General features: G+C 42.5%; 2 protein-coding genes across 8 annotated transcripts; one reads left to right on the forward strand and one right to left on the reverse strand.

Annotated features, from left to right (window-relative positions):
* Positions 1-179: 179 nt before the first annotated feature.
* cunh22orf23 (chromosome unknown C22orf23 homolog) lies at positions 180-6,202 on the forward strand. Of its 4 annotated transcripts, none has more exons than XM_019889137.1 (8): positions 180-360; positions 1,986-2,165; positions 2,251-2,394; positions 2,511-2,573; positions 4,038-4,211; positions 5,352-5,486; positions 5,759-5,859; positions 5,960-6,202. In XM_019889137.1, exons 3-8 carry the CDS (start codon positions 2,301-2,303, stop codon positions 6,041-6,043), a joined length of 651 nt encoding a protein of 216 aa, XP_019744696.1. In that variant the 5' UTR covers positions 180-360; positions 1,986-2,165; positions 2,251-2,300; the 3' UTR covers positions 6,044-6,202. The 4 variants fall into 4 exon arrangements, with proteins under 4 accessions (XP_019744696.1, XP_019744693.1, XP_019744695.1 ...); XM_019889136.1 differs by lacking the exon at positions 180-360 and adding an exon at positions 1,288-1,755; XM_019889134.1 differs by lacking the exon at positions 1,986-2,165.
* micall1a (MICAL-like 1a) lies at positions 6,128-24,082 on the reverse strand. 4 transcript variants are annotated; one of them, XM_019889126.1, is made up of 17 exons: positions 23,672-24,082; positions 23,252-23,491; positions 18,212-18,260; positions 15,742-15,883; positions 14,843-14,943; positions 13,569-13,711; positions 11,966-12,561; positions 11,829-11,889; positions 11,244-11,656; positions 10,523-10,902; positions 10,322-10,456; positions 10,113-10,239; positions 9,312-9,402; positions 9,089-9,162; positions 8,514-8,628; positions 8,031-8,076; positions 6,128-6,614 (listed from the first exon to the last, which is right to left on the reverse strand). In XM_019889126.1, the coding sequence occupies exons 2-17, from the start codon at positions 23,395-23,397 to the stop codon at positions 6,465-6,467; spliced, it is 2,769 nt and encodes a 922-aa protein (XP_019744685.1). In that variant the 5' UTR covers positions 23,398-23,491; positions 23,672-24,082; the 3' UTR covers positions 6,128-6,464. The 4 variants fall into 4 exon arrangements, with proteins under 4 accessions (XP_019744685.1, XP_019744687.1, XP_019744686.1 ...); XM_019889128.1 differs by having other exon boundaries at positions 10,523-10,866; positions 23,252-24,081; XM_019889127.1 differs by having other exon boundaries at positions 6,128-6,612; positions 8,030-8,076; positions 23,252-24,081.
* Positions 24,083-24,620: the final 538 nt, after the last annotated feature.

The raw sequence follows: 24,620 nt of genomic DNA on the forward strand, positions 1-24,620 counted from the left end.
ATGGTCGAAATGATCGCATGTTCGTATGGTTAAAAAAAAAAAAGTCGCTTCTATCATGAGCTGCTTATATTTATATATATATAAGGATATTCTCACACACACACACACACACACACACACACACATATATATATATATTTTTTTTTAATAATAACTTTTACAAACACAGAGGTCACGTAGCTTTAATTTCTGAGAAGTCGTGTGTATGAAAGGTGATTATATTCTTGTAGTATCTGTCTGCTGGCAGGCAGCTGGCTCTGCACAGATAATGCATGACCAGCCCATCACTGATAAAGACTCCCTTTCTCTCCCCCCAGGCCACGACTGCACAGACATCATCTTCAAGATCCAAAAATTGCGGTTGGTAGGCTCACTCAAAACCTTGATTCCAAGAAAAAGAGAACATTCTTTAAGGGTCTTAAGATCAAAGAGCTGTTTTCAAAAAACCCTGAGATCATTTGTGCTTTATTTTCTTATCTATCCAAAAAAAAAAGACTTTTCAATGGAGTAATAAAAGCCGTCATTTGTAAAAGCCGTCATAAAGTAACTCAGAAAGTATTCGTGTGTAAACCTTCGTGCATTTATAGAGTGGTGAGACCTGTGAAAAGTACTTTTTTTTGTTTTATGTGCCCACGTGTGGACACTCGTACGTGTAACGTGGGGATTCCTTGGTGGTTGATGGAACACTCTTTTTAAAATGTGAGCGCAGGGTCGAGACTGATTTCTTCTATAAGCTCGCTTTCACTCTTCAAACGGCAGCTCCAGCACCATACATTCTGACGCACATTTTCATCTGATTAAAATTAACCAATGAACCAATGAAGTTGCAGAATTTAGGCAGATGCAAGTGAATGAGAATAGCAGATTCAAAACATCAACTCAGCTGCTTGCACAACATGGAGAATATTAATATGAGTGCATGTGTAAATTTAATTCTGCAACCCCAAATGTAAAGACATTTTAACACATTAACTTAAAAATATGAATGAACTTTGACTTTTCGTATATGAAAAACAGGCATATATTCGTTTTTCATGTTGGATTAAGAAAACGAAAAACAAAATTATCAGTCTCCTTTTTAATTTTTTGTTTTCGATTGGCAGTTGAAAAACGAAAGAACGAATGGTACACGGATTGTTAAACCTGATATTTCTCAGTATAAATCCATATTCATTTCTGAAATACAAGAAAAGTAGCGAGCAAGAGTTTCGACTTGTGTCTACAGTGTTGCCGTCGTAGATTTTCGCGATACCTGTACTGAGTTAATGATCTGACAACCCCACCACCTGAAAACATCACTGCGAAATGTGAACCTGACCCGTTAGTTACAATTTACAATACTGAGAAAATATACTCTGAATAGTCGATAGAAACAGTGAAGTACGTTCTTTCACGGGCTCTCATTATTCTTACAGGGATCCTAGCGTAAAACATGCACTCACAACGTTTTCAGCAAAAACCGAACAAAAGTTGTCAGCGCCAGTGGCAACGTAAAATGGCTACCATCTGGCTTCATCCGCGTTATTAGACCGTAACGCTTGCCATACAATTTTTTTGACGTGTTAATTTTTTAAACTAATAGTACGTGTTGTGTGTGGTCCATTGTGTACTAAACGTACATGTCACAGGTGAAATTGTGTTAAAAAAATATCAGGGTTTAGTCTAAACATAGGCCTCACGGGATGTTGCGTATTGTTTCTTGGTTGCTATGGATCCCGAAAACCAGCACATCACGCCACGGACGCCTGAAAATAGGTAAATTACAACTGATAGGTGGTTCAGAAAATAGATTGATGGATGTAGCTTTTTCATAACTTGTGTGAGCGTGTTCAAAAATTGTCTTTTCCCCCCACGTGAACCCATTTAGCATGGATTATACAAAACGCTATCTGTAGGGAAATACAGCAGGCCGATTTAATGTGAATGCTGTATGCTCAAACTGTTATTTCCCCCATCTCACATTTATATTGTCCTGCCTGTTTTAGATCTTTCTCTGCACCAACGCACCTGATTCAAGCGATCAGTGCATTAGCAAGCTCTGGAGAACCCTGAAATGATCACGATCAATTGAATCAATTGTTTTGGATTAGGGAGAGCTCAAAACATGCAGGATATGGCTCTTAAGGAACCGGAGTTCCCTACCCCAGTTCTACAATGACAGTAAAGTAATTAATGTATTGAATACATCTGTAATCATAAACTCACAAATTCATTGGATTAAAGCGCATACACTGTACTCGTATATTGCAGATGTGATTTGTAGGGGGAAAAGACAGTGAGTCGAGAAGTGTAACGCACAGATGGAGATGTCGTCACACAGCAGAGTCAGGGGAGGGCTGCGGAAGCACCCTAGAGCCATACAGTACAGCAAGGAGACCCGGGACCTGCTGACATGTAAAATGCACAAAAGACATGCACTGTTTTGAAGTCAATATATTTCGTATCTATGCAGTTATATTTGTGGTGTCACTGCATGTACACGATTTGTATTCATCCCATTCTGTGCACAGCAATGATGCAGGAGTTCACTCTCAGCAACCTCCAAAGAAAACAGATCAGTGACTGTCTGAAGGGTAAGTCTTTTGAAGAAGCCAACAGTAGTGAAATAGTCCCGGTATATTTCATGAATGGGCATGGTGAGTCCACCATCCATCACTACAGCTGCTTTTCCAAGTCGTCTGCCTCATGAGGCCGATGTTCTGTGAACATCAAGTCGGAAAATGGTGAATTTCAGGTAAAACAGACCTGAAATTCACCATTTGCTTGACCTAATGCGTGTCCTAATGAGAAGCCAAGAGTCTCTTGTCTCATGGACAACTACAGTCTTGGATTGGAGGCGCTGGCAAGCGATGTCTGCCATCTAGTGCTGAACACTGTTGTTGCAACTTAAGATTGCTTTATCGTAAACATTTTTCATCCATCCGTTATCCAAATCCGCTTATCCTCATGAGGCTTGCGGGAGTTATCTCAGCTGTCTTCTGGCAGTTGTATGTATAGCCTGGGCTAGTTGCTAACCAAACGCAGTCGTAAATACAGTATTCATTCATTCATTCATTTTCCGATCCGTTTATCCTCACAAGGGTCGCCGGGGGTGCCGGAGCCTATCCCAGCCGTCTTCGGGCAGTAGGCGGGGACACCCTGAACCGTTTGCCAGCCAATCGCAGGGCACACAGAGACAAACAACCATCCGCGCTCACACTCACACCTAGGGACAATTTTGAGTGTTCAATCAGCCTGCCATGCACATTCTTAGAATGTGGGAGCAAACCGGAGTACCCGGAGAAAACCCACGCAGGCCCGAGGAGAACATGCAAACTCCACACAGGGAGGCCGGCGCTGGAATTGAACCCGGTACCTCTGCACTGTGAAGTCGACGTGCTAACCATTGGAACACCGTGCGCCGGTCGTAAATATTGTTTCTTTAAAAAAAAGTAATAATAATAATAATAATTGAGGGCCACAAGCACCACTTTGTTGACCCCTGCTATACAGTGCACTAGAATCAAAATATAAACTTAATGGCCTGAATGAGACACTATCAGAAAAGTATTTCTTACTGAGGTTGTGCAAGTCATTTACAGAAGTGTGAAACTGCACTGTGATGATGCCAGCTTTGCACTTTTGCTGCTAAAATACACACATTTCCGATCTAAATGACACCAAATTATTGTCGATGTCACAGTAAAAAAAGCAACACATGGCCGAGCTGCAAAAATGCATTATGAGTTGTGTTTCAAGTGCTTCGTGTCAAATCCTCTAAAAACCTTCAGTTCAGACTCAAGAGTATAATTCTTTGGTTAAGACGTCACAAAGTAACAGAGTAGCATTAATTGCAAAGGGTGAAGCCTTCAATGAATGATACTCACAAGTTACTACTGAATTTAGTTGTGTTTGACCCTTTCATTTTTTAATATTTTATATTTGATCTTTCCTACTGATCCAAAACATTGCCACAGTTACAGCACTTCTTACATTCATGGCTGGATTTGGGAACCCTGTAATATTGTTGCAATAAAATCTTAATCTTCCACCTACAGATGGCTCAGCCTTGCCACCGATCACTGAGTCTTTATCATCACTGTCCTCACTTCAGCTGAAAGCCAGTCAAAACTGCCAGAAACTTCTACCCGTTCGGCCTCTGAGACGGAGTGCCGTTTCTTGTCGCTCTGCAAACAACTATGTCCGAGAAAAGTTCTGTCCTGCTCCCACCAGTACGTTACCGAAGCCGCCCCCCCACCCCAAAAAAAAAATCTACACAGTAAGCTATAATGAAAAACATGAAAATGCACGTTCACATATGAATTTTGGGGGGAAAACAGTGAACATATAGTGGCTATGAAAAGTCTTCGCCCCTGTTCAAATGCAAGATTTTTGGGATATAACAAATGAGACCACGATAATCCATTCATTCATCTTTTATTTGAACCGCTTTCTCCTCACGAGGGTCGCGGGCGTGCTGGAGTCTATCCCAGCTGACTTCGGTCAGCAGGCGGGCTAGACCTGAACTGGTTGCCAGCCAATCGTAGATGATAATTCATTTCTAAATGCCGTTAACCTATAACAAATCAGGAGAGGGGAGGGGGGTATTTTAGAGTGAGGAAGTAGAAATAAACAACGGAGATAATGCGGTTCTAAGTGTGCACACTCTTATCGCTTGAGTTGTGGCCGTGTTCAGAACTAACCAATCATTTTCAAACTCATGTAAATGAGAATCAGAACACACCTGTCACTATTTAATGTGACTGATTCACCACGAGTAAACCTCCTTTTCTTGACATTGTTGTCCTCTTTAGCCGAAGCCTGAAGGTTTTGTGCTAACACTGGTTTTTGGAACTGTTCATAATTCCCTCTCCAAACAGCCCCAAAGCACGATGCTGCATCAACATGCTTTATCGCAGGTATGGCAGTGTTGTGTCTGTTTTTTGTTGTAGGATAAAACTCCCATCTCACCACTTGAACCCATAGAGCTGTCACGTACGTATTTTTCACACTTTGCTAGAGCTCCTTCAGTGTTGCTGTTTGTGTTTTTGCAGGCAGCATCCCTGACTCGTCTTTTAGTCCTCTCATCAATTTTGGAGACTTCTCAAATTTTTTTTCAATTTAGCTGTACAGATTATAGATTACATCAATGATGGGAAAGGTTCTGAAAAGATTTAGCATTTTTCTACAGTATATCACAAAAACCTGGCATTTGAACAGTGTAGATTTTATTCACTCTAATAAGTGTTACTGACTGGAGATTATGAGAACAAACCATTTCATCATTTCACAAAAATGCAAAAAAAATTTAATGGGTTGTGGGGAATACTTTGCACCAATTAATTTTCTGTAACTCCTCCAACATGATCTAGGAGACTTAGAAAAAGAGAAGAAAAGGCTTCAAAACATCTTGGCAACAGGACAAGAAGAGGAATATACAGCCTCCCAAAATGTTGCTGGCAATCGGAAGCCTGAAGTGACAGAGGAGACAGACCGCTATCAGGAAGGTAAAGATGTATGCACAAAGCACGGCTTCATGGAGTACGTACACTCTCAAGTTAAAACTTGGACCATGCTCGCAAGAGCTGCATCATTCTGGTGCTCAAGTGTCACGAGTTCAGAAATATGAGAGGGTGGCAATTCGTGGCGAGCTGGGAATGTGACGTGTGCGGTCATGCTGCTGCATTCTGTTCGGCTGCATATCATCGCTGAAGACAAACGGAGTAGGAGGTCCAGTAGGCAGACTTGTGGGTTATGGTAAAAATGTGTTCCCTTGTAGTTCTGGATGAGATTCAGGAAAGAAGACAATTCCTGGCTGATATGGCCTCATTAGGACAGGAGAGGCAGTATATCCACATCATGAACACAGAGATATCACAGGTAAACAATTCAGTGTCAAGATGCCTCCATTTAAACAATGACATTTATAAATGGTTTCAAAGTAGTTATTCATAAGAAATACTTCTGAACTGTATTCTAGAAAATCAGGGAACTGGAGCTGCTGAATGGCAAACATCCAAATCAGGAAGCGGTGTCTGAGCTGAACGTGGAGCAGAGATTGTGACATTTGCAAAGACAAGTTCACAGTGGCCAATCCGCTTTGTCTGAAGTGTGAGATGACATTTGCAAGAAATAAACAGTAGTGATGTACTTGTATCAACTTGCTTTATTTGTCCGCCTTCCAGTCTCACCATTATTTGTATTTTCTTGCTGCTGAAATTGCGGTTTAAAAAAAAAAAGGACATACGTGACACGGCAGAAGCGCCTTGATTCACTGAGGGAGATGATGTATCCAGTATAAACAGTTAAATACATGGCAGTTATGCACCTTATCTTTCCCACCTTATGCCAAAACACACGACTCACATTAAAATATAAATTAACACAGGGCTTTAAAAAAAGATGAAGTGTTGTTTTTCCGTTTCTAAAAATCAGATCTGCATGTGCGACATTTCAACACATTCATGAGAGTTTCTGAGAACTTTTCAACACTGTATTGTGTGGATCAACTGTTGTCCTTGCGAGGACTTTTTCCAGGTTCTCCTTTCTGACTCAGCCTCTTCAGAACCTTCATGGGTTTGAACTTTGCCCCTTTTTTCTTCTGGTGGTCTCCATCCGATTCCTTGTGGAAGTCTGATGAACGGGGGAGTTGAAAGTTAGTGAAAGTTAATGGAGGTTAGAATTACATCATCTTATTGAGAAAAAATATGTTTCATTAAAGAAATATTTATGGTCAAACACTTAAATACTGAAAAAGTCAACAAAAACGGTTTTATTCCCAGATACAATGAACATAGCCAAAGTTATCCCAATACTCTATTTAGATCAGAGGAGAAAGAGCCATGCACAAACTCCAGACCGGTTTCGCTGCTCTTGCAATTTCCAAAAATATGAGACAAATTCTATAATAAGCTCCAAAAGCAGCATCTTGGGTGACAGCCAATATGGCTTCAAATCAGCCAGTCACCTCCTCACTTTGATGGAATTAATGAAAACAACCACTGGTTTAGACAAGAAAAAGTGCACTTTTTCTTGAATTTTATAGACTTATAAAATCATTTTGCACTTTTAACTCATTCAATCCCAGCCATTTTCACTGGAGCAAACCCCTCAATCCCAGCGTTTTACTGGATTTGGACTGATCTTGCAAGGCCCACAGACTATTTGGTTCTAATGCTCTATAAACATGGAGCCTACCAAAATAAAGCTTGGCCTCTCTTCTTTTAGCAGACAAAAGGTTTTGTTTCTATCTTTTTCCATTCTTCAGCAATCGGCATTACAAAATGGCTAAGTTTCATGGAAATGGCGATTCCTGGGCAAAAAAATGAGAAAAAGAGCTTTTTGTAAAATCATGCATTTCAATCACGTGAGGCACCATTGCCACCTACTGGTCGCTTTTTTACATGATTTACAATGCAAACAGCTTATTCTCATTCACAGATTACATCAAACCCTCCTCCTCTCAACGACGCAAAAAAAAAAAAAGACTTAAGAGTACAAGTACTTCCTTGGTAGGCGGAACCTAATTTTAAAATGACTACAAGTACATCTTGTGCAATGAAAGAGTTAATCATTCCATTTTATTGAAAAACCTGGGAGAGACATGATGTGATAGGAGTGAATCTTAAATTTCTGAAAAGCTACTTGGGCAGTATTAGTTATCACTGTACATTTTTACTTTCTCTTTTTTTTTTTAATCTAAAATGTTCAATTTTACAGGAGAATTGATTTTGGTTATTATATACGACCTGCACATTTACGATGATACGGCATCATGCGAGTAAAACAAACAAATTCATTGATTCAATATTTTTTGATCCACAGCATATCCACATAAGCACAGGATGCCATCCTGTGCTTAATTCCCCAAAACGTTGGTATGCCTGAGCCAATTGTACAAGTCCTAAGGAAGGGTCTACGAGCCAAATATTGGCTGTAAATCCATCTTTAAAACGACAACAAAAACTGGAGTCAATGTCAAAACATTTGGTCGTGAATATACTTCCGTATCAATGGCATCACAACACATCAAGCAGGTGTGCCATCCTACCTTTTTTCTTCAGCACGGCTTCCATGAACTTATCTTCCTCTTCCTCCCTGTGAGAAATGTGCTGTTAGATTTGACAGTATAGCGGCATGTCATAAACCAGCAATTGACAAACAGGGTGCCTGCTCAGTTCATCTATCTATGCCAGCGACATGCAGTGACAAAGAGAACAATTAAATGCTCCTCCAATCAACTTGTTTGTCCCGATTGCCAGTCATACCACGGAAAAAGTCCAGGCTTCCTTAGAATTTGTGTATCAGTTTTTTGTTCAATTAAACAGTCTGAGCGTTCACACTGAGTAAGCAAGCAAGTTTTACCGTTTTTTTACATTTTGTTAACCTGCAATGATCTTAGATGTACAACAGAGGTCACTATTGACTGACCAACACAGTATCAATACAGTTTGTGTCAATACACTCCTTGAGGTATCGTCGACCCATCACGAGCGCCTTGGCTAAATAAATGCTGAAAAACACTCGAGGATTACCTTTGCCTGTCCTGATCCATGCTGTTGACTATCTGGTTGCGTTGTTCAATGATGGTGACCAGCTCAGCCATCAGCTGCTGCTCTCGGCTCTTGTCCTCCTCAGTCCAATCTTTCTCTGAGGAGAGGGGCAACATGGACTCATTGTAACTTTTTTGTACAGTTGAATAAACATAACTTGGTCACTGAAAATGGAAAACACTTGAATTAAAAAAAAAAAGCCAGTCTGTTTTTCACCTGATTTTTATTTTATTTATTTTTTATGAAAGGTGGTATAATGTATCATAATTATTTAAGAGCTTTTTTTTTTTTTGGTGTGTCAAATGAGCAGTTTATTTCTCTGCACAGCAGCAGAAGCCAAGTGAATGCTTGGCATGGTACATCTGGATAGCATTAATGTAGCTTATTTCATATTTACATCAAGCTGATATGATATTAATAAACACAATAGGCACATCCTGTGCTGCCACACAGGAAGGCTGCAGTCACGCTCAGATGGAGCAGATGAGCTTTGCGCAGCTTTGAAACCCAAGCAGATGGATAACAAAGGAAGGCTTCTCTTGAGCCTTCGGACCAACCTGGTTTGTTGAGAAGACACCTCAGCTCATATTCCACGTCTGCCTGTCTCTCCTCCAGGTTCTGCTGCTTCGCCCTGTCAGGAGCATTCAACACATTGAGTCACAAAGGGTAAAAAAGAAACACAGCCTCTTCTGACAGGAAGCAGTTCAAAATGTGGATGATGGTTTCATACTGAGGTCACAACATTCTAACAATTGCATCTCGCTGCATTCTGAGGCTTACGTGTAGACCAGCTCAGCTTCACGCCGGACTAACTGATGTTTCTCGTGAATGAGTGTGAACCAGTCAACCAAGAGGTGCTCCTCATCCTCATCTGAAAGCACATACAGTCACCCCTAAAATTCTTCGGAATCATCAGCAAAATCATCGACACGGCTGAACTGAATTTGACCTTCTGGAAATGTTTCAATCCGTATGTCCAATAGTTCAACATTTCAGTATTATTATATATATATTTTTTTGCACAACTTGTTGAAATTTTCCCAGGGTGTCCACGTTTCTCTAACTCTTCCAGTCTTTTTGCATCTCTGTTGCAACCTGCTGATGACACTCTTAAGCTCAGTGGCCACTTCCCTCTGAGAACATCCTGTTGGAAGTCTTGCAATGGCAAGGTACAGTTGATGAACCGTTAGGCTTTGTCTTAGTCTCATGATCTCAACATGTGAACAGCATGATGAAGAGGAAAGATATCACCCTATTCATTTCTCAAGCACCCGTTCAAGCTCTTTGTTGGAGAGCAGCAAGTTGAGCAAAACAAATGGCCAAGCATTGAAACATTGGACATGTGCATTCAAAGATTACAGAGGGTCCAATTATTTTTAACTGCTAAGTTTATAGTGCAGTTTGGGTTCCTCTTGAAATGTCAGAGCCAGATAACCCCAACTTTTGGTGAGTGGTGTCATGTGTTGTGTTCTGATCTATTTTCGTGACAAAGAGAATCCTTGTGGAATGTTCCTTTTGCACAGCCTCAGAACAAATTGTTTCAGATCAATCAAATTGCTGAGAGCCACTCTGGTTTCATACCATTGGGGTTGTCTCTGAGCTTCTTCTCCAGTTCCACGCCTCTTAGCTCCAGCTCATCCAGTCGTATCTCCAGCTGACTCATCTCCCCGTGGATGTCTTCCACTGGGATGTACTGATCTGATTGTACCTGGTCAGTATTTACATGGCGGCGACCACTTCAGTGCCACGTTTGAAATACTCTCTTTAAAAAAATGTCCAAGTGTTTGTACCTTGCGTTTAATGAGCGGGAAGCCATGACCTGGAGCTGGGGGTCTGGAAGGACGAGGACCTTTTGGGGGTTTGCTTTCGGATTTACCACAGGAAGGAGAAACTTTCCTGTTGAATGGATTTTCCTTACAAATGCGCTAAAAAAAAACAAGAAAAATCAGTAGTCTTCATGAATGGTCTGTATTTGTAAATGGTTCTGTTACCTTGTTGTGCGAAGAGGTGGCCCCTGAGGCTAATGGGCTGGGCGTGGTTGCTGGCCGTGGGGGAGAGGGTCCAGTCGCTTTGGTCTCGTGGCTGCGACTGACCTGCGGGGTGGCAGGTGCGGAGCTTGCATTTGATGCCGCGGGAGATGCACTGGGGCCCAAGCAAGAATGAGGCAGGCGCTCAGTGGAAGAGGAGGAAGGCAAGGCGGATGATGGCGAACAGATGGAAGGTTCGGAAATGCTTTTGGTGAAACTGGGTTCCTGGTCACTGCCTCCACCGGAGGCCGAATGGGGTTGGGAGGAGCTGTGTTCGGAACCAGAAGACAGACTCTCCACACTGAGAGCTGGAGAGCAAGAAGATTGCAGAGAATGTGGGTGAACTGAGGGGTAAACAGGGAAGGACGAGGAAGAATAAACCAAGGGGGCAGAAGTAAAACAGGTTTGAATGTATATGGAATAGAATGGAAAGATTTGAGGGGGCAGAAACACAAAACACTGTGAAGAAATTTCAATCAATTGAAGGAATTTGACAGTAAATGCCCCAGGATGGCTCCACAAGTGATTCTTTAGCAGGCTTTTGAAAAAACAAAAACATCATTACACAGAATAAATTCACGGGAAAAGTAGACAAAGATCACAAAGCGTCATCAGCGAGGCAATGACGATGAGTGAAATAATGCAAAGTAGTATCGTGTGCATGCTGCATTTATAAGATTCTAACCTTGGTTAGCAGCAGGTGGCTGTGGCGCACGAGGGGCTGGTCGTTTCTTGCTTTTGGCACTTCCCGGGCTAGCCGAGCGGGAGGAGCTTCCTGTGCTAGGGGGCGTGTCCGCACCAGAGGCGTCAGCCACCTGTGTGATGCTGTACCACGGATGACTTGCCGCCAGGGCTGTTGGAATCGCGCTGCCTTCCTCCTCGTCCTGAGCCTCGTTCTTTTCATCCTCATCGTCCTCAAAGGGGTTGGAGGGTGAAGTGGACCTGGGGCCCTCCTCTTTAAGAGAATAAACAGAGCCTGTGTTGGGGGGTGTCGGCAGCCCTGTGGGGGGAGGGGGAGGAGGTTTCTTCTTCTTGGTTTCTGATTGGACCAAGGCAAGCCAGGGTGGGTCTTTGGGTTTATGCGTGCCACTGGACAAGCTGGGCAGTGAGACAGACACATGGAGGCATCACAGACAGGAAGCCCACACGTCAAAAATGATGGCATGAAGTGGTCAACGTTTAATATGATGCGGTTCAGACAGGGAAAACGAATCATGATGTGGTCACAAAAAAACAAAAAGAGAAGTGGGTTTCAGAGAAACTCACATACCTTCTTGGAGATTGGGATCTCTCTCTGGGTTTTGGAGGGGTGGGTGGCTTCTGATGTTCACCTGCCATTCCAGAACAAATGTAAGCATCACACATTTGCACCTCTCAATCGTTTTTGCAGCAATCTTGATCACGCACCAGCTGGTTGGGTGTCTGCTGTCCGGGGTAGCTTCACCCGTGGGGATGGGCGGGGTGGAGGGCTGGGCTCCGAAACCCGGCGAGGCGCTGGCACCGGTCTGGTGACAGTTTCATTTTCATCAACAGGTTTAGTGGGGAGGTCCCCATTAGCCTTGTTACTGGTTTGCGTGTCTTCCACCATTGCTTGTTCATGATCTTCCTCATCACTCTCGTCAAAAGGGTTAGGAGGAGAAGAGGGGCGGTGTTTCTCTTCTGCTTGTCCGCTGTCATTGAGCAAATCTGCGTCTTCCAAGGAGACCTCGTTCGTTGGTACAGGGGTGACTATAACAGTCACATTAGCTGGGATGTTATTGTCATTCACTTCCCCCACGGGGGATGGAGTATTGAGCTGGTCTGTCTCAGAGGCTGAGATGTGGGGGGTCTTGCTGCGACCTATCCTCATTGATTGGACTGCAATGGGGCTCTTGCTAAGGTCTGGCCGGCCATTCTGGTTTGCTGAAGCTTGCCTTGTAAGGTGGTGGGTGCAAACCAAGGACCCAGAATCACTTCCTACTTTGTAAGATCCAGGTAGCAAAGTGCTGCGACACTCAGTGCATCTGGAAGAACAGACACAGGAAAAGGCTAATATTCACATCGAGATATGAAATAACTGAATGAACTGAACTAAACTCTATCATATGTGTCACATGTAAACACTGCATATGTCCGAGTCTTGGGAAATGTCTCCTGGCCAACTGATTTATTAGTGAGCAACTGATTTTTGTCACAAACCTTTTTCTGGTTGTAAGCTTGCTATACAGGAAAACTGCCAACTATTTTTACACTAAACCGGGAAAGCAGGATACACCAAGACATGTTTGAACGAGTTCTGTGTGGAAGAACTCGTGAGCCCTGGCCTCGATTGCATCACACCTTTGGTATGATTTTGAATAGACATTGTGAGCCAATGTTGGTGACCTCTGACCTCCCAATATTACACAGACACTACTAATCCAAGAGTGGACGGTAACTTCATACATGTTTCAATTTTATATCCATCCATCCATTGTCCGATCCGCTTATCCTCACAAGGGTCGCGGGGGTGCTGGAGCCTATCCCAGCTGTCTTTGGACAGTAGGTGGGGTACAACCTGAAATGGTTGTCAGCCAATCGCAGGGCACAGGTAGACAAATGACCATCTGCGCTCACACTCTCACCAAGGGACAATTTAGAGTATTCCATTAACCTGCCACGCATGTTTTTGGAATGTGGGAGGAAACCGGAGTACCTGGAGAAAACCCACACAGGCCTGGGGAGAACATGCAAACTCCACACAGGGAGGCCGGAGCCAGGATCGAATCCACAACCTCTGCACTGTGAGGTCGATGCGCTAACCACTGGACCACCGGGCCTCCTGTTTCAATTTTCACTAGCTGTAATTTTCAGGTTCTAATTTAATTGGAAGAACTAAATGTTATTCAGAAGAAAACAGACATGCACCAAGCTAAGATGAATTAAAATAAACTTTCATAAAAATTGAAATTAATCATCATAAATGTATTATTGCTGTAACCCACATTTGTAATTGTGTGATTAATTTGACTCATGGCAGGTCAGTGCTTACCTGAAGCAGTTTCGATGGTATAGCTTGCCATTCACCAAAAACCGCTGCACCAAATGAACGTGCTGCTGACAGGCAGTGCAGGTGCTGCTGAGTGTTGCCCGCTTTGACTTTTCCAGCCCCGCCGCCACCTTTGTCTGGCCCGGCTAGTGCAAGCAACCGGAACGTATTTCGCAGGCAGAGGACAGGGAGGAGATGTCATGGGGTGGTGGGGGGGGGGGGGGGGTGGGGGGGATATGGGAAGAACAAACATGGAGTCAGGATTTGAGGATGTGGATTCGTCATTGTATTAACTTCACTACAACTACTTCCTGCAACATCTACTGCTTCATCCAACAGCATTGTCATTCCAAATGCAGAAAAAGAAATAAATCCCAACACTTGGTTTTTAAAACATCCCTTAAATGATATGAAATACACTGACTGTATTTTAATGATCTGAAAATTAGTTTAAAAAAACATCACACAGCTTGAGTTAGTAATGGTAGTTTTAAATAAGATAAGAAATAAATACATTTGCATTATGAAGGTCAAATATACAGTATTATTTGAGGGTTTTTTTCGATCGGGGTAGCGAAGATTAGTGATTAGCAGCGGCCACTTCCAAAGCATGCCACACAGTGTTAGGGGACTACAACACTACTATATTATCTACAAGAGCAGGTTCAAAAGACTAACCTATCTGTTTTACTTTCATCTCTTAGCACCCCCCTCCCACCACCGCATTCACCACACATCTTACTCCCCAGGCTCAGGAACAGAATGTGGAAGGAGGGTCATGTTTGGGGAGGGGGAAGTACATGAAGAGGGAGTGGAATGGATTTCCACCTGAAGAAATGATGGCGCCGGTACAAGGGAGTGTGGGATGCAGGAAAGAAGATGATGGCATGCCACAGAGAAGAGAGACAGGATACAGAAACTATCTTTATGGACTACTACTCTTGTTGTCCCATAGAGAACAGGGAAATATGAAATACACATTTATATTCAGAAAAAGGGAGAATGGGATTTTGAATATCAGAGTTAATGATATCACCCACAAATACAGTACCCACAAAACAATATTGCGAACCTCCTTGGTATGCACTAAAATATTGGACAAAGATTCAGTGTGTTTATTCATCTACTCAACAACACAACTGACCTGAAAAGTAAAGCGTGCAGTTTTAGAAGAGAACCAAATTGGCTACAGAAATCACAACCAGCACATGCATGAGGAGAAGTCCTATTTGTCTGTCTGAACATGCTTTTGCATTTTCCTCAGGTGTCGCCCTTACCTCAGACTCAACTTCTTTGTCCTCTAGTGGAGTCGGAGGCCTTTTCGGGGCAGGCTCATTTTGACTAACAGAACCAAGCCTCTTCGAACAGGGAGGGTTGGCTGTAGGAGTAGATGATGAGCTCATCATTTACTGTAAACTGTATGGTCATCGAGTAAATTGTCACGGACGGCTATGAATTGTAGCATTCCAAAGTACAGCACACGGGGTGGGAGAAGTGAACCGAACCAATCTCTTTTTTCGTCAATGTGCACTACAGTTTTGTGTTTCTTTTCAAACTTAGCTAGTAGCAGCTGTGAGCACATTTTGAGCATGGCTTGTTCCGATTGGATGACTGTGTCTTAAGATATGTGTTGTGTTATATTATTTTGTTATGTTAACTGTTCTGGCAAAGCGCTTTATTGCAGCTGTTGTGAAAGCGCTATATAAATCAAGATGTATTGTATTGTAATCAATATATCGGCAAATGATCATTTACACTGAGGTTCACGCCAATGGACAGTGCTTCAAGTCTTCAATTAACCTAGTGTGTGTGTTTGTGTGTGTGTGTGTGTGTGTGTGTGTGTGTGTGTGTGTGTGTGTGTGTGTGTGTGTGTGTGTGTTTGGAATGTCGGCATGTAGGAGGAAGCTGGATTGCTGGGACAATATCCATGTGAGTGTGTGGAGAACTCCGCTCAGGAAGGCTGCATCTAAAATTTAAACCCAGACTCTCTCGATTGTGAGGCAGACGTCCCAACCACTACCCACCGTGCTGTCAACTCCCTGACCATGTCGTTCAAAACGAAGCATGATCGTCTCTTTAAAGGAAAATTTTCTAATGTACTGGAGCTCTTGTCATATGTGATGTCATGCCGTTGTGCTTATGTACAGAATAAGTTGAAAAACAATGTTGTACTAACCTTGAGACTTGTTATTGAAGAAATTGTAGTACTGCGAAACATAGGTGATGACACTGAGCCGGTCAGGAACCTTCATGGATACCATGTCTTCTGGGTCCAACAGTGCAGGTATCCCGAGCTGTGCCTCAGCTACTTCAAAGGCCTATGGTACCAACAACAACATGGCCAACACAAGTCTCTCATTTGTCTTAGGCAACGATTTGTAATCATCCTGGAAGGAGGGCTATAAATGGAAACAATCACACAAGTTCATTCTTGGCCAACAAGCAGTAAATACTTTGGACTTCAAAACTACTTTGCGAACCATTAGTGTGTTACACAACCGTTAACTGGTCATAAAGGCGTGCTTTGTTCTTGGGCTACAAGGTGCCCTACAGTAGAAATTAGAGGCCTGCTCCTGTTACATAACATCACAGATACCGTGTGATCCTGGGCAGGCGTAGAGATACAGAAAGTAACACACAAGCCAGTAAACTACTGCACATACCAAAAGGCAGGATAGGGCAAAAGTACATAACGGGATTGTAACAAAATGCATTATAAATATTTAAAAAAAAAGGATGCATCTCTCACAAACGGATGGGATAAATTCAATCATTTCTAGAGAGTAACCACCTAACCTAACAATTTGTGAGCACACCAAACCATTCTAAATGGTGGTCGCATGATGACAAGACATGTGACAGCAATCTTATGAATAGGTTGAATATGGGCCTACTGTTTGTTGACACGATTTGTTGGGAATGATAACCAAGAAGGCAGGAGTTCATGAAAGCTCGTACGGAAAAGGAAAAGACTTAAATAGTTGCATGTGCTCCTCGTTTGGAGTTATAAATGACTTACTCATGCTTAAGCCTCAAGGATAAAATGAACGACTCGCTCTCACTTAGTCATCAGATTTTGTTTCTGGTTCTTTAGCGAACAGCTTCAGTTTCTGAGGGCTTAAAAAAAGAGGTTGGTCGCAGCAAAGCCCTGCCAAGATTTAGCTCACACAATGAGGAGACTCCAATTTCAGCACTGAATGTATTCTTGGTTGACTGACAGAGTGAAACCTCTTCACAAGAAAAAATATGTTGAAAGTTTGTGCTGGTTTCATTGTCAGCAGTAATGTACAAAGTTTAACCGCTGTATTTTTTGGACTTTAAGCCACTATTTCTTTCCCCAAACGGAACCCTGCAGCTTTTTATGTGACGTGGTTTATTTATGGGTTTTTACTTCAAGCCATCAATAGTCAAGTCAAGTCAGCTTTATTGTCAAATATGCTCTATGTGCAACATACAGCACAGATGAAATTTCTTTATTCTCAACCACAGGAGAGAGAAGAGCCATTAGATTTACCCATTTCCTCATCACATCAGACCAATGAAATTACCGAACACGTCACAGTGAACCAATGAAACTGTCCTAGGCCGCCCTCATACTGAATATTTATCAGACATTTCCGGTAGGTGCGTGCACGCGAAAAGAAGAATCTTGAGTTGAAATAACATAATAAATCCCCAAAACCCTTGCAAGGTAATTTCTCATTTCTTGTGACATTTGATAAATGTTCATGGAATGCACTAGTTACTACAGGGGCCCCCAACCTTTTTTGCCCCACGGACCGGTTTATGTCAGACAATATTTTCAGGGACCGGCATTTAAGGTGTGGCGGAAATAATACAACAAAATAATATGGTATGAGCTGCATGAAAACTGTGGTGTTTTCGAAATATAATAAACACAAGGAGCGTCTAATCTGGCCAGAACACTCCGATAGCTATGGCAATGTTTAATGCCTTCAAAATACGATACAACGCAAATTCAAAGTGCGTGAAAATGACGACTCACCACAGCACCGAGCTTGATTTTCTGCAACCAGACGGTCCCATCTCGGGGTAATAGGAGAGACAATGACACCTCAAGTGTGTGGTTTATGTCCAGTCTACTTCGTAATTTTGTTTTCGTCGCCGTTGCTGCAAACCCTGCAGCTTTTTATGTGACGTGGTTTATTTATGGGTTTTTACTTCAAGCCATCAATAGTCAAGTCAAGTCAGCTTTATTGTCAAATATGCTCTATGTGCAACATACAGCACAGATGAAATTTCTTTATTCTCAACCACAGGAGAGAGAAGAGCCATTAGATTTACCCATTTCCTCATCACATCAGACCAATGAAATTACCGAACACGTCACAGTGAACCAATGAAACTGTCCTAGGCCGCCCTCATACTGAATATTCATCAGACATTTCCGGTAGGTGCGTGCACGCGAAAAGAAGAATCTTGAGTTGAAATAACATAATAAATCCCCAAAACCCTTGCAAGGTAATTTCTCATTTCTTGTGACATTTGATAAATGTTCATGGAATGCACTAGTTACTACCACCATACTCTCCTTTCCTCAACGCAATTGAGGATTTTTTTTTCTGCTTGGAGGTGGAGAGTGTACGGCTTAACAGCAAACATCCTCACACAAGGAATTAACTTACCAGTCGGTTGTTCTCATAGACGTCATCTTTAGACAATGAGTCAAAGTCTCTGCAATGAGCAACACACACAAAAAAAAAAACATCAGTTTGTCAGACAAAGTATAACTGGGGCACTACAGCAGCTATTTCGTGACCTAATTCTGTTGAGAACCTCCTAAAAAGGTGTCTGAACTGTATGATGGACAGATCTGCGACCGTGTGATACTGCAAAACTAAACTACACAGCAATGATCCAGGCTGAGAAAAAGGACAAAAGGGAAAAAGTGCCGGTGGTGCCATGATGATTACAAAGGGCCAGGAGCTAGGAAGCCAGGCTCTCACCAGTAAACATCCTGCTTTCAAGTGGAAAATATCTAAAGTGTTCCTGGATCAAGTTGAGTGTAGAAGTTTAAATAACACTTAAGATGGAAAAAAAACAGTGAGAGGACTTTCAGAGACTACCGAGGTGGAAATCCCAGGAAGGCCAACGCCCCAGCACAAGCTCACACAAGTGACCTGTGTTCACGAGTCAAAACTGTTCACAAGCACAAAAACACAGCGAGCGGCATCGCTGATCAATTTAAAGGCTAGTCTTGATGGGTCTTTTTCACATTCTGTAACTGTGCCAAATCTGTTCATGATAATGGAAGAGTGTCTTTGAACACACAGATGATGGATAATGAAACCAATCCACCATGACTGCGCTTCATTCCAATTTATTTTAGGCGAAGTGGCAACTGTTGGTGGGATAGTTTATATATGTGTGTCATACGATGCACCTTTTTAATCCGTGCAGAGGAAATTATATGATGCTATTCACAGACTGGAGTTTTCACAATGGTCCACTATATCCGGATCTGCACGAAAATGGAATTTCACTGTTGACTTAATTGCACATTTCCTTTCGGCCCACCACAGCTTCAGATCTTAATATTAATAACTTTTGCAAACATCGGTTTTTACTTTGGAAAACAATAATCGACATATTTGCCTATTTTCTGATACCTTATCGCCCAAGCCATGAAGATGAATCATAATTAATGTTTGTGCATTTTCTGCACTATCAAGTTGAAATAATCTCCAGTTTTTTAACATTGGGATGGAAATGAAACGTTTTTTGAATCCCATTCATTGACAAAATAAAAACAGATCAATTGATTATTAAAATGATCATGAGTTGCAGCCCCAAACGAATCCTATATTGTATATCTATAGTCATGAAATTTTTAGCTGTTCTTTGCACTTCCCAGGAAACCTGTCAGATATTTATGGAGATGTTTGTAAAGATTTTAAGCAGATTTTGATTCTGTGTGGATGACTGAAAATCCCAAAATAAACTCCAACCCGTGCATTTAATTCTTGTTACTTTAATATTTGCAAATGTGTGATTATGATCATTCCATCCTGGAAAATAAATCCTTAAAAGTCCCAAGCGAATAGAAGGGGTAAAATTTGCTCCGGTGCTGCGCCGGGGCAGCCCCAGTAGAGCGTTCACATGTGCAAAGGTACACCGGTGTAACCCCTGAAAACAGCTTAAACCGGAGCAAATTTAACCCTGCTCAGGGAGGTGGTTTAAAAATTTGCTCCGGAGCAAATGCTCGTTTGCGGGGCAGCACCGATGTAAAATGGTACGTGTGAATGCTACAGGGTTAATAATTTGCTCCGGAGCAAATGCTCGTTTGCGGGGGGAGTAGCCTCGCTACTCATGAGAAGAGTTCATTACATACGGCTACAATGCTTGCTTTCGTGCTCTGTTGTACTTCCGTCATCTTTCCTTTTGTAGGAGACTGGACTGTCTTGGAGTTGTTTGTGTAGTTTGTTCCTCTGTTGTGTGTTCACAACACCCCCATAGAATTTATTTTGTGATTTCCTCTCTTGATTTTCTGTTTGGCGCATTATGTGTTTGCTTTTCTGAGTGTCATTGAAGTCATCGTTGATTTACGTTTTCGGGGGCGGTCATTGAACGCCTCTCGAGCAGAAGGCACGGAGACCGAGAAGGAGAAGGACGTGCCTTACGTACAGTAGTTGCTTGAGTTGTGTATGTTTTAAAAAGAACCAACACGACAGCTCTTTGTTTTCTACCGCAGAGACTGCCGTGTGAACACAAGTGGGGCTGCACCGGGGTTAACATGCTCAGTGGCGTTGTACGTCTGAAAGCTCCACAAAATTTGCTCCGGTGTAAGATATATCGCAACAAAATACATCGGTGCAGCACCGGAGCAAATGTGTGCCGTGTGAACACCCCTAGAGAATATCCCACTCATGTCCATGACTTGTGTAAACTTCTTAATACAACTGTGTAACTCAACGAGAACACGGTGGCTTCAGAAGCTCACTATAATGGCCACCGCCCATATTAGAGAAGTAAATCCAGTTTGACAGGCAGAGGCCTCGGCTGCAGATTACCCTGACAGGCTGTCTGTCTGGATCACAGCGAGCCGGTCTGGGTGACTGCAGCTATTGCACACGTTGGGGGGGGGGGGCAAACGGGGAGCCAGGCTGGGACACAAATGGAAGAGACCGAGCTCAAAAGCTGACTACTTAATTCTTCTAAACTGCATTACTTGCAGAGTTCAGATAGTTTCCATTTCATTGACTTAGTCACCCGGGGGATGTTTGCTCGGTTTTCTCGTTTTGTGGACCACAGAAGAAAGAAACTTCCTTCGCCTCATATTTCCCTACAGAAGACAAGCGAGGAACTATTGTGGACATATTTCACACAACACACCAAAAACACTGGTAAACGGGTTGCATAGGCAACACCTTTCACCTTAAACGCTGCCATGTTCAACTATATAGCTGCCATTTTAAGAAAGTAACCAGATAATGCACGCGTGGAGTAATTACCATTAGAGTTGTACCAATCTGATCACGTAATCAGAAATCGGAGCAGATTAAATAATTTTCAGCAAAATGGTATTGGGTGAAAAAGACCAGATTTTTTTCCCCCAACTCATCATTTTTTAACACATTTAATGCCAAAACGTAAAAATTATGCTTGTACAAACCCAATCGTTAAAGTGCCAAAACGTATACAGACGTTTTGGGTGTTTTTTATTGAAATATCAATAAAGGACTTCGCGCACCTCCTCAGTCAGTATCGAGGAATGATTTCAGTATCATAAATCACCACTAAATAGCAAGAGTGGTTTTGATCAGATCTTGGTCGCACACAGTGTGAGTGGATGTGTGGGGTGTGGGATGGCGATCCTGCGGCGCGAGGTGGCGTTCGGAAGCAACGCCACTAGAGAAAACATGGCTAAATACTGGCAGCTAACCCTACAACATAGCTTTTTCATATCAAAAAAGTTGACCGTGTCCCATCATCATCCTTGACGACCACGTGCGCGCGCGCGCACACACACACACACGCACACACACACACACACACACACACACACACACACCAAATGCAGCAGAGACTGTCACTCAAGAATCAGCTTGCACAGTCACAACGCCGCTTACAGAAATAGAGACGACTTCTGGCACATCACCGCATTGTCCTCCAGGACTGCACTGCCAAGCTACATATCTATATAAAACAATTATTTCATATTATTATAGCAATGCATTTTTACACATTGCGGCCCGCCATCAACATTTTACCCCTAATTGACGTCTGGTATTCACTGCAGCTGAATAATGAATACTGAGGACATACTGTAACAGCAGATCGACTTGCAATCAAATAATTGAATGTGTGACTAACACAAGTGATTAATTGGTGGTTGCGTTCCATTTAGATGAGCCAGTTCACAGCACATGACTGCTGACTAGACTGGCTGGGATTATTAATGGAATGGAGTCCTCTTTAACACTCTGACTCACACCTTCACGTCTTCTGTTCCAACAACTCAGACACGTCTGATGTGGAAAGGGCCAGCCGTCACAAAGCTCTCAACACTGACCGTGTTTTTGTATTCCATCTAATGTGTGTGTGTGTGTGTGTGTGTGTGTGTGTGTGTGTTTATGAAGGCAGAAAGTGGTGAGTTGTTCCGGGCAACACAAAGCTTGCCAAGCTGGGTGAATTACAGCACATTGAGCTTCCAACCACTGTGTATTACAGTTCATGTTGGTGTGTCAGGTGATCGGTTACGCACATATTCAGAGTTCCAAACACAATGGTAAAAATGTGGCACAGATGGTTCCATATCCTATTTCAGTGAATTACAACTAATGTATAATCATTTGGGTTGGGCAAGTACCATTACTAGGTGGGCTGATACTGATACTGATAGTTTTCGAGTTTCGTGGGGGCTGCTGATACCAGCCACTAATATTTCAGCCCCAAAAAAATCTGACATTGAGTAGGTCCTCCTTGGCAGTAGTTGCCATTATACTGCGGCGGTTTGACTCATCAGCGAATCTACGTCTGCGTTGGAAAGAAAGGTCGTTGTTCACAATTTTTTGTCATTGTGTTAAATGAAATCTTACATATCAAATGTACTTCAGGTATAAGTATAGTATTGGTGAATACTCAAACTATGTACATCCCGAATAATCCTCACAGCAATTCCAAACTTCCCTAAATGTGTGATTCAATAGAGTGCACACAACTGTATCCAATTTGTACAATCGTAGGAGTGTGTATAGTACTTTACATTTACACTGTCCTGTAGTGAAGCATGGCACCAAACACTAAGCCGCCCTGAAAGGCTGTCAAAAGAAATCACTGTCATTTATAGCTGTTCAAAAAGGTGTATTCGTACATTAGAAAATCTCATACCCAACCAAATGGAACCAGTACTTTCGTGACCTACTTCACAATGAACTTGATTACATTTTTTGTCCATCGTTTTCAAAGAAAAAAAAAGTAATTTTATCGCAGACTCGTGCAAAATTTCTTCATACTGATCAGTTTTCACAATTTTTACTGGCTTAAACTGTATTTGTATTTTGCATGTTTTCACATCATGCCTGTAGTCAGACTTCTGGCTCACGAAATCCACATTTCTCAGGAATGGGACTCCTGAATAGTTACAATTCCAAACTGCGCTAAATGGCTGATTGAATAGAATACTGTCCTATTTTATTTGCACAACCACTGGAATGTGTACTTACATCAACTCTGGCCTGTAGCGATGTATGATGGCACAAAATGCCAAGCCGTCCCGAAAGGACGTCGACATGTCCTTGATTTCCACATTGTGATAATTTTCACACTGTATCCGACACCACTCCTGGAGAGCCTTCAGAGATCCCATCATCGTGCCGAAGTGTTCTTGGGGTCAGTCATCAGAACAGTTTCGCCCAGAGGCGGACGTAGGTGGCGATACGTCACTTTTAGCCAACGATGCGACGCTGCGTGAACGAGCCAAATAATAGCCAACTTTTTGTCAGTAGAAATTGCATTGTACTTCCCAAATCATCTGAACTCCGAGGTCATGGCGACAATGATGATATCGTCACTGGACCTTACATCCGAGCAAACAGATGGAAGAACAACACCGCTGATATCCAAGTTGCTAGCTCCAAGCTTACCGGCAGTAAAGTTCTTAGAACAGCCAACTTTGCTAGCAGGCTAGCAGCGTCCCAGACAGTTCACTGTGCGTCCTTAAAATCACAATTCAGCGTTAGAACTGGGGAATGATCATTCAATTCCAATCCAAGCAGGGCTCACAAGTTTCCTCACACTGTTCGAGCTGCGGACCGCAACACGCTTTTTCCCTTTTTTCCACCGTCTCCCGCAGCGGCGATTATCGCGTTGACTGAAAAGAAAAGTCCATTGTTATTGCCACGAAACGTTGTTAAAAATCGCCACAGAAGCTTGTTGCCGATGCCAGTCCATCCTCGCTTGCTTGGACTGCAGCGTAGGCAACCCTTTAACCTCCACAATGTCACGCTGTTTGATTCCGCACCGCACCCCACCCGGGGCGCGACGGAGAAACAAGACGCCCGTTGCTCATTCACGCGATATTACAAAACCACGCGAGATCAAAACCTCCTGCTTGGGAAGGGTTCCGAATGATGGCAGGGAGGAAATCCTTCAGTCGCGTATCAGAAAGTAAATAACATGCACATCTATAAACATATCAAAATGATGTACTACTGATGTAGTATGTCCTAATTTGTTGCTTTCGAGTGTCGCTTTATCGGAAATGATTGATGGCTAACCTAGAAAGCAAGTGTGAGGAGCTGCATTCTACAATAAATCAAAAATAAAAGAATTAGACTCGTACAAAGTTACAATTAAACTTTGATTATTTAAGATACGAAACTATAATTCACTGTCGTCCGTAGTAAGGTGTTTGTCTGAGAACACAGTCTGAAATGAATCTGCTTCCTTTACAGACGCATAAAACATCAAAGGTTTTTGTGAGCTACGCGACAGTGAACCTGAAGAGTAAGCAATTTAACCATTTGCATCCGCCCAACAATTTTCACATAAATTGTTACTTAATCGCAAATCATGGTGCAAAACTTAAAACTG

This window comes from Hippocampus comes, unplaced genomic scaffold (genome assembly GCF_001891065.2).
Source record: "Hippocampus comes isolate QL1 unplaced genomic scaffold, H_comes_QL1_v1.1 scaffold86, whole genome shotgun sequence".
Taxonomy (NCBI): Eukaryota; Metazoa; Chordata; class Actinopteri; order Syngnathiformes; family Syngnathidae; genus Hippocampus; species Hippocampus comes.

Bases quoted from the DNA above. Each gene is read 5' to 3' on its own strand.
- cunh22orf23 (XM_019889137.1), top strand. From the start codon at position 2,301: ATGGAGATGTCGTCACACAGCAGAGTCAGGGGAGGGCTGCGGAAGCAC. The intron at 5,487-5,758 runs GTAAAGATGTAT...GTTCCCTTGTAG, and splicing joins GACAGACCGCTATCAGGAAG to TTCTGGATGAGATTCAGGAA. The intron at 5,860-5,959 runs GTAAACAATTCA...ACTGTATTCTAG, and splicing joins TGAACACAGAGATATCACAG to AAAATCAGGGAACTGGAGCT.
- micall1a (XM_019889126.1), bottom strand. From the start codon at position 23,397: ATGATGGGATCTCTGAAGGCTCTCCAGGAGTGGTGTCGGATACAGTGT. The intron at 13,712-14,842 runs GTAAGGGCGACA...TGCTTGCACTAG, and splicing joins ACAAAGAAGTTGAGTCTGAG to CCGGGCCAGACAAAGGTGGC. The intron at 9,403-10,112 runs GTATGAAACCAG...ATGTGCTTTCAG, and splicing joins GCTCAGAGACAACCCCAATG to ATGAGGATGAGGAGCACCTC.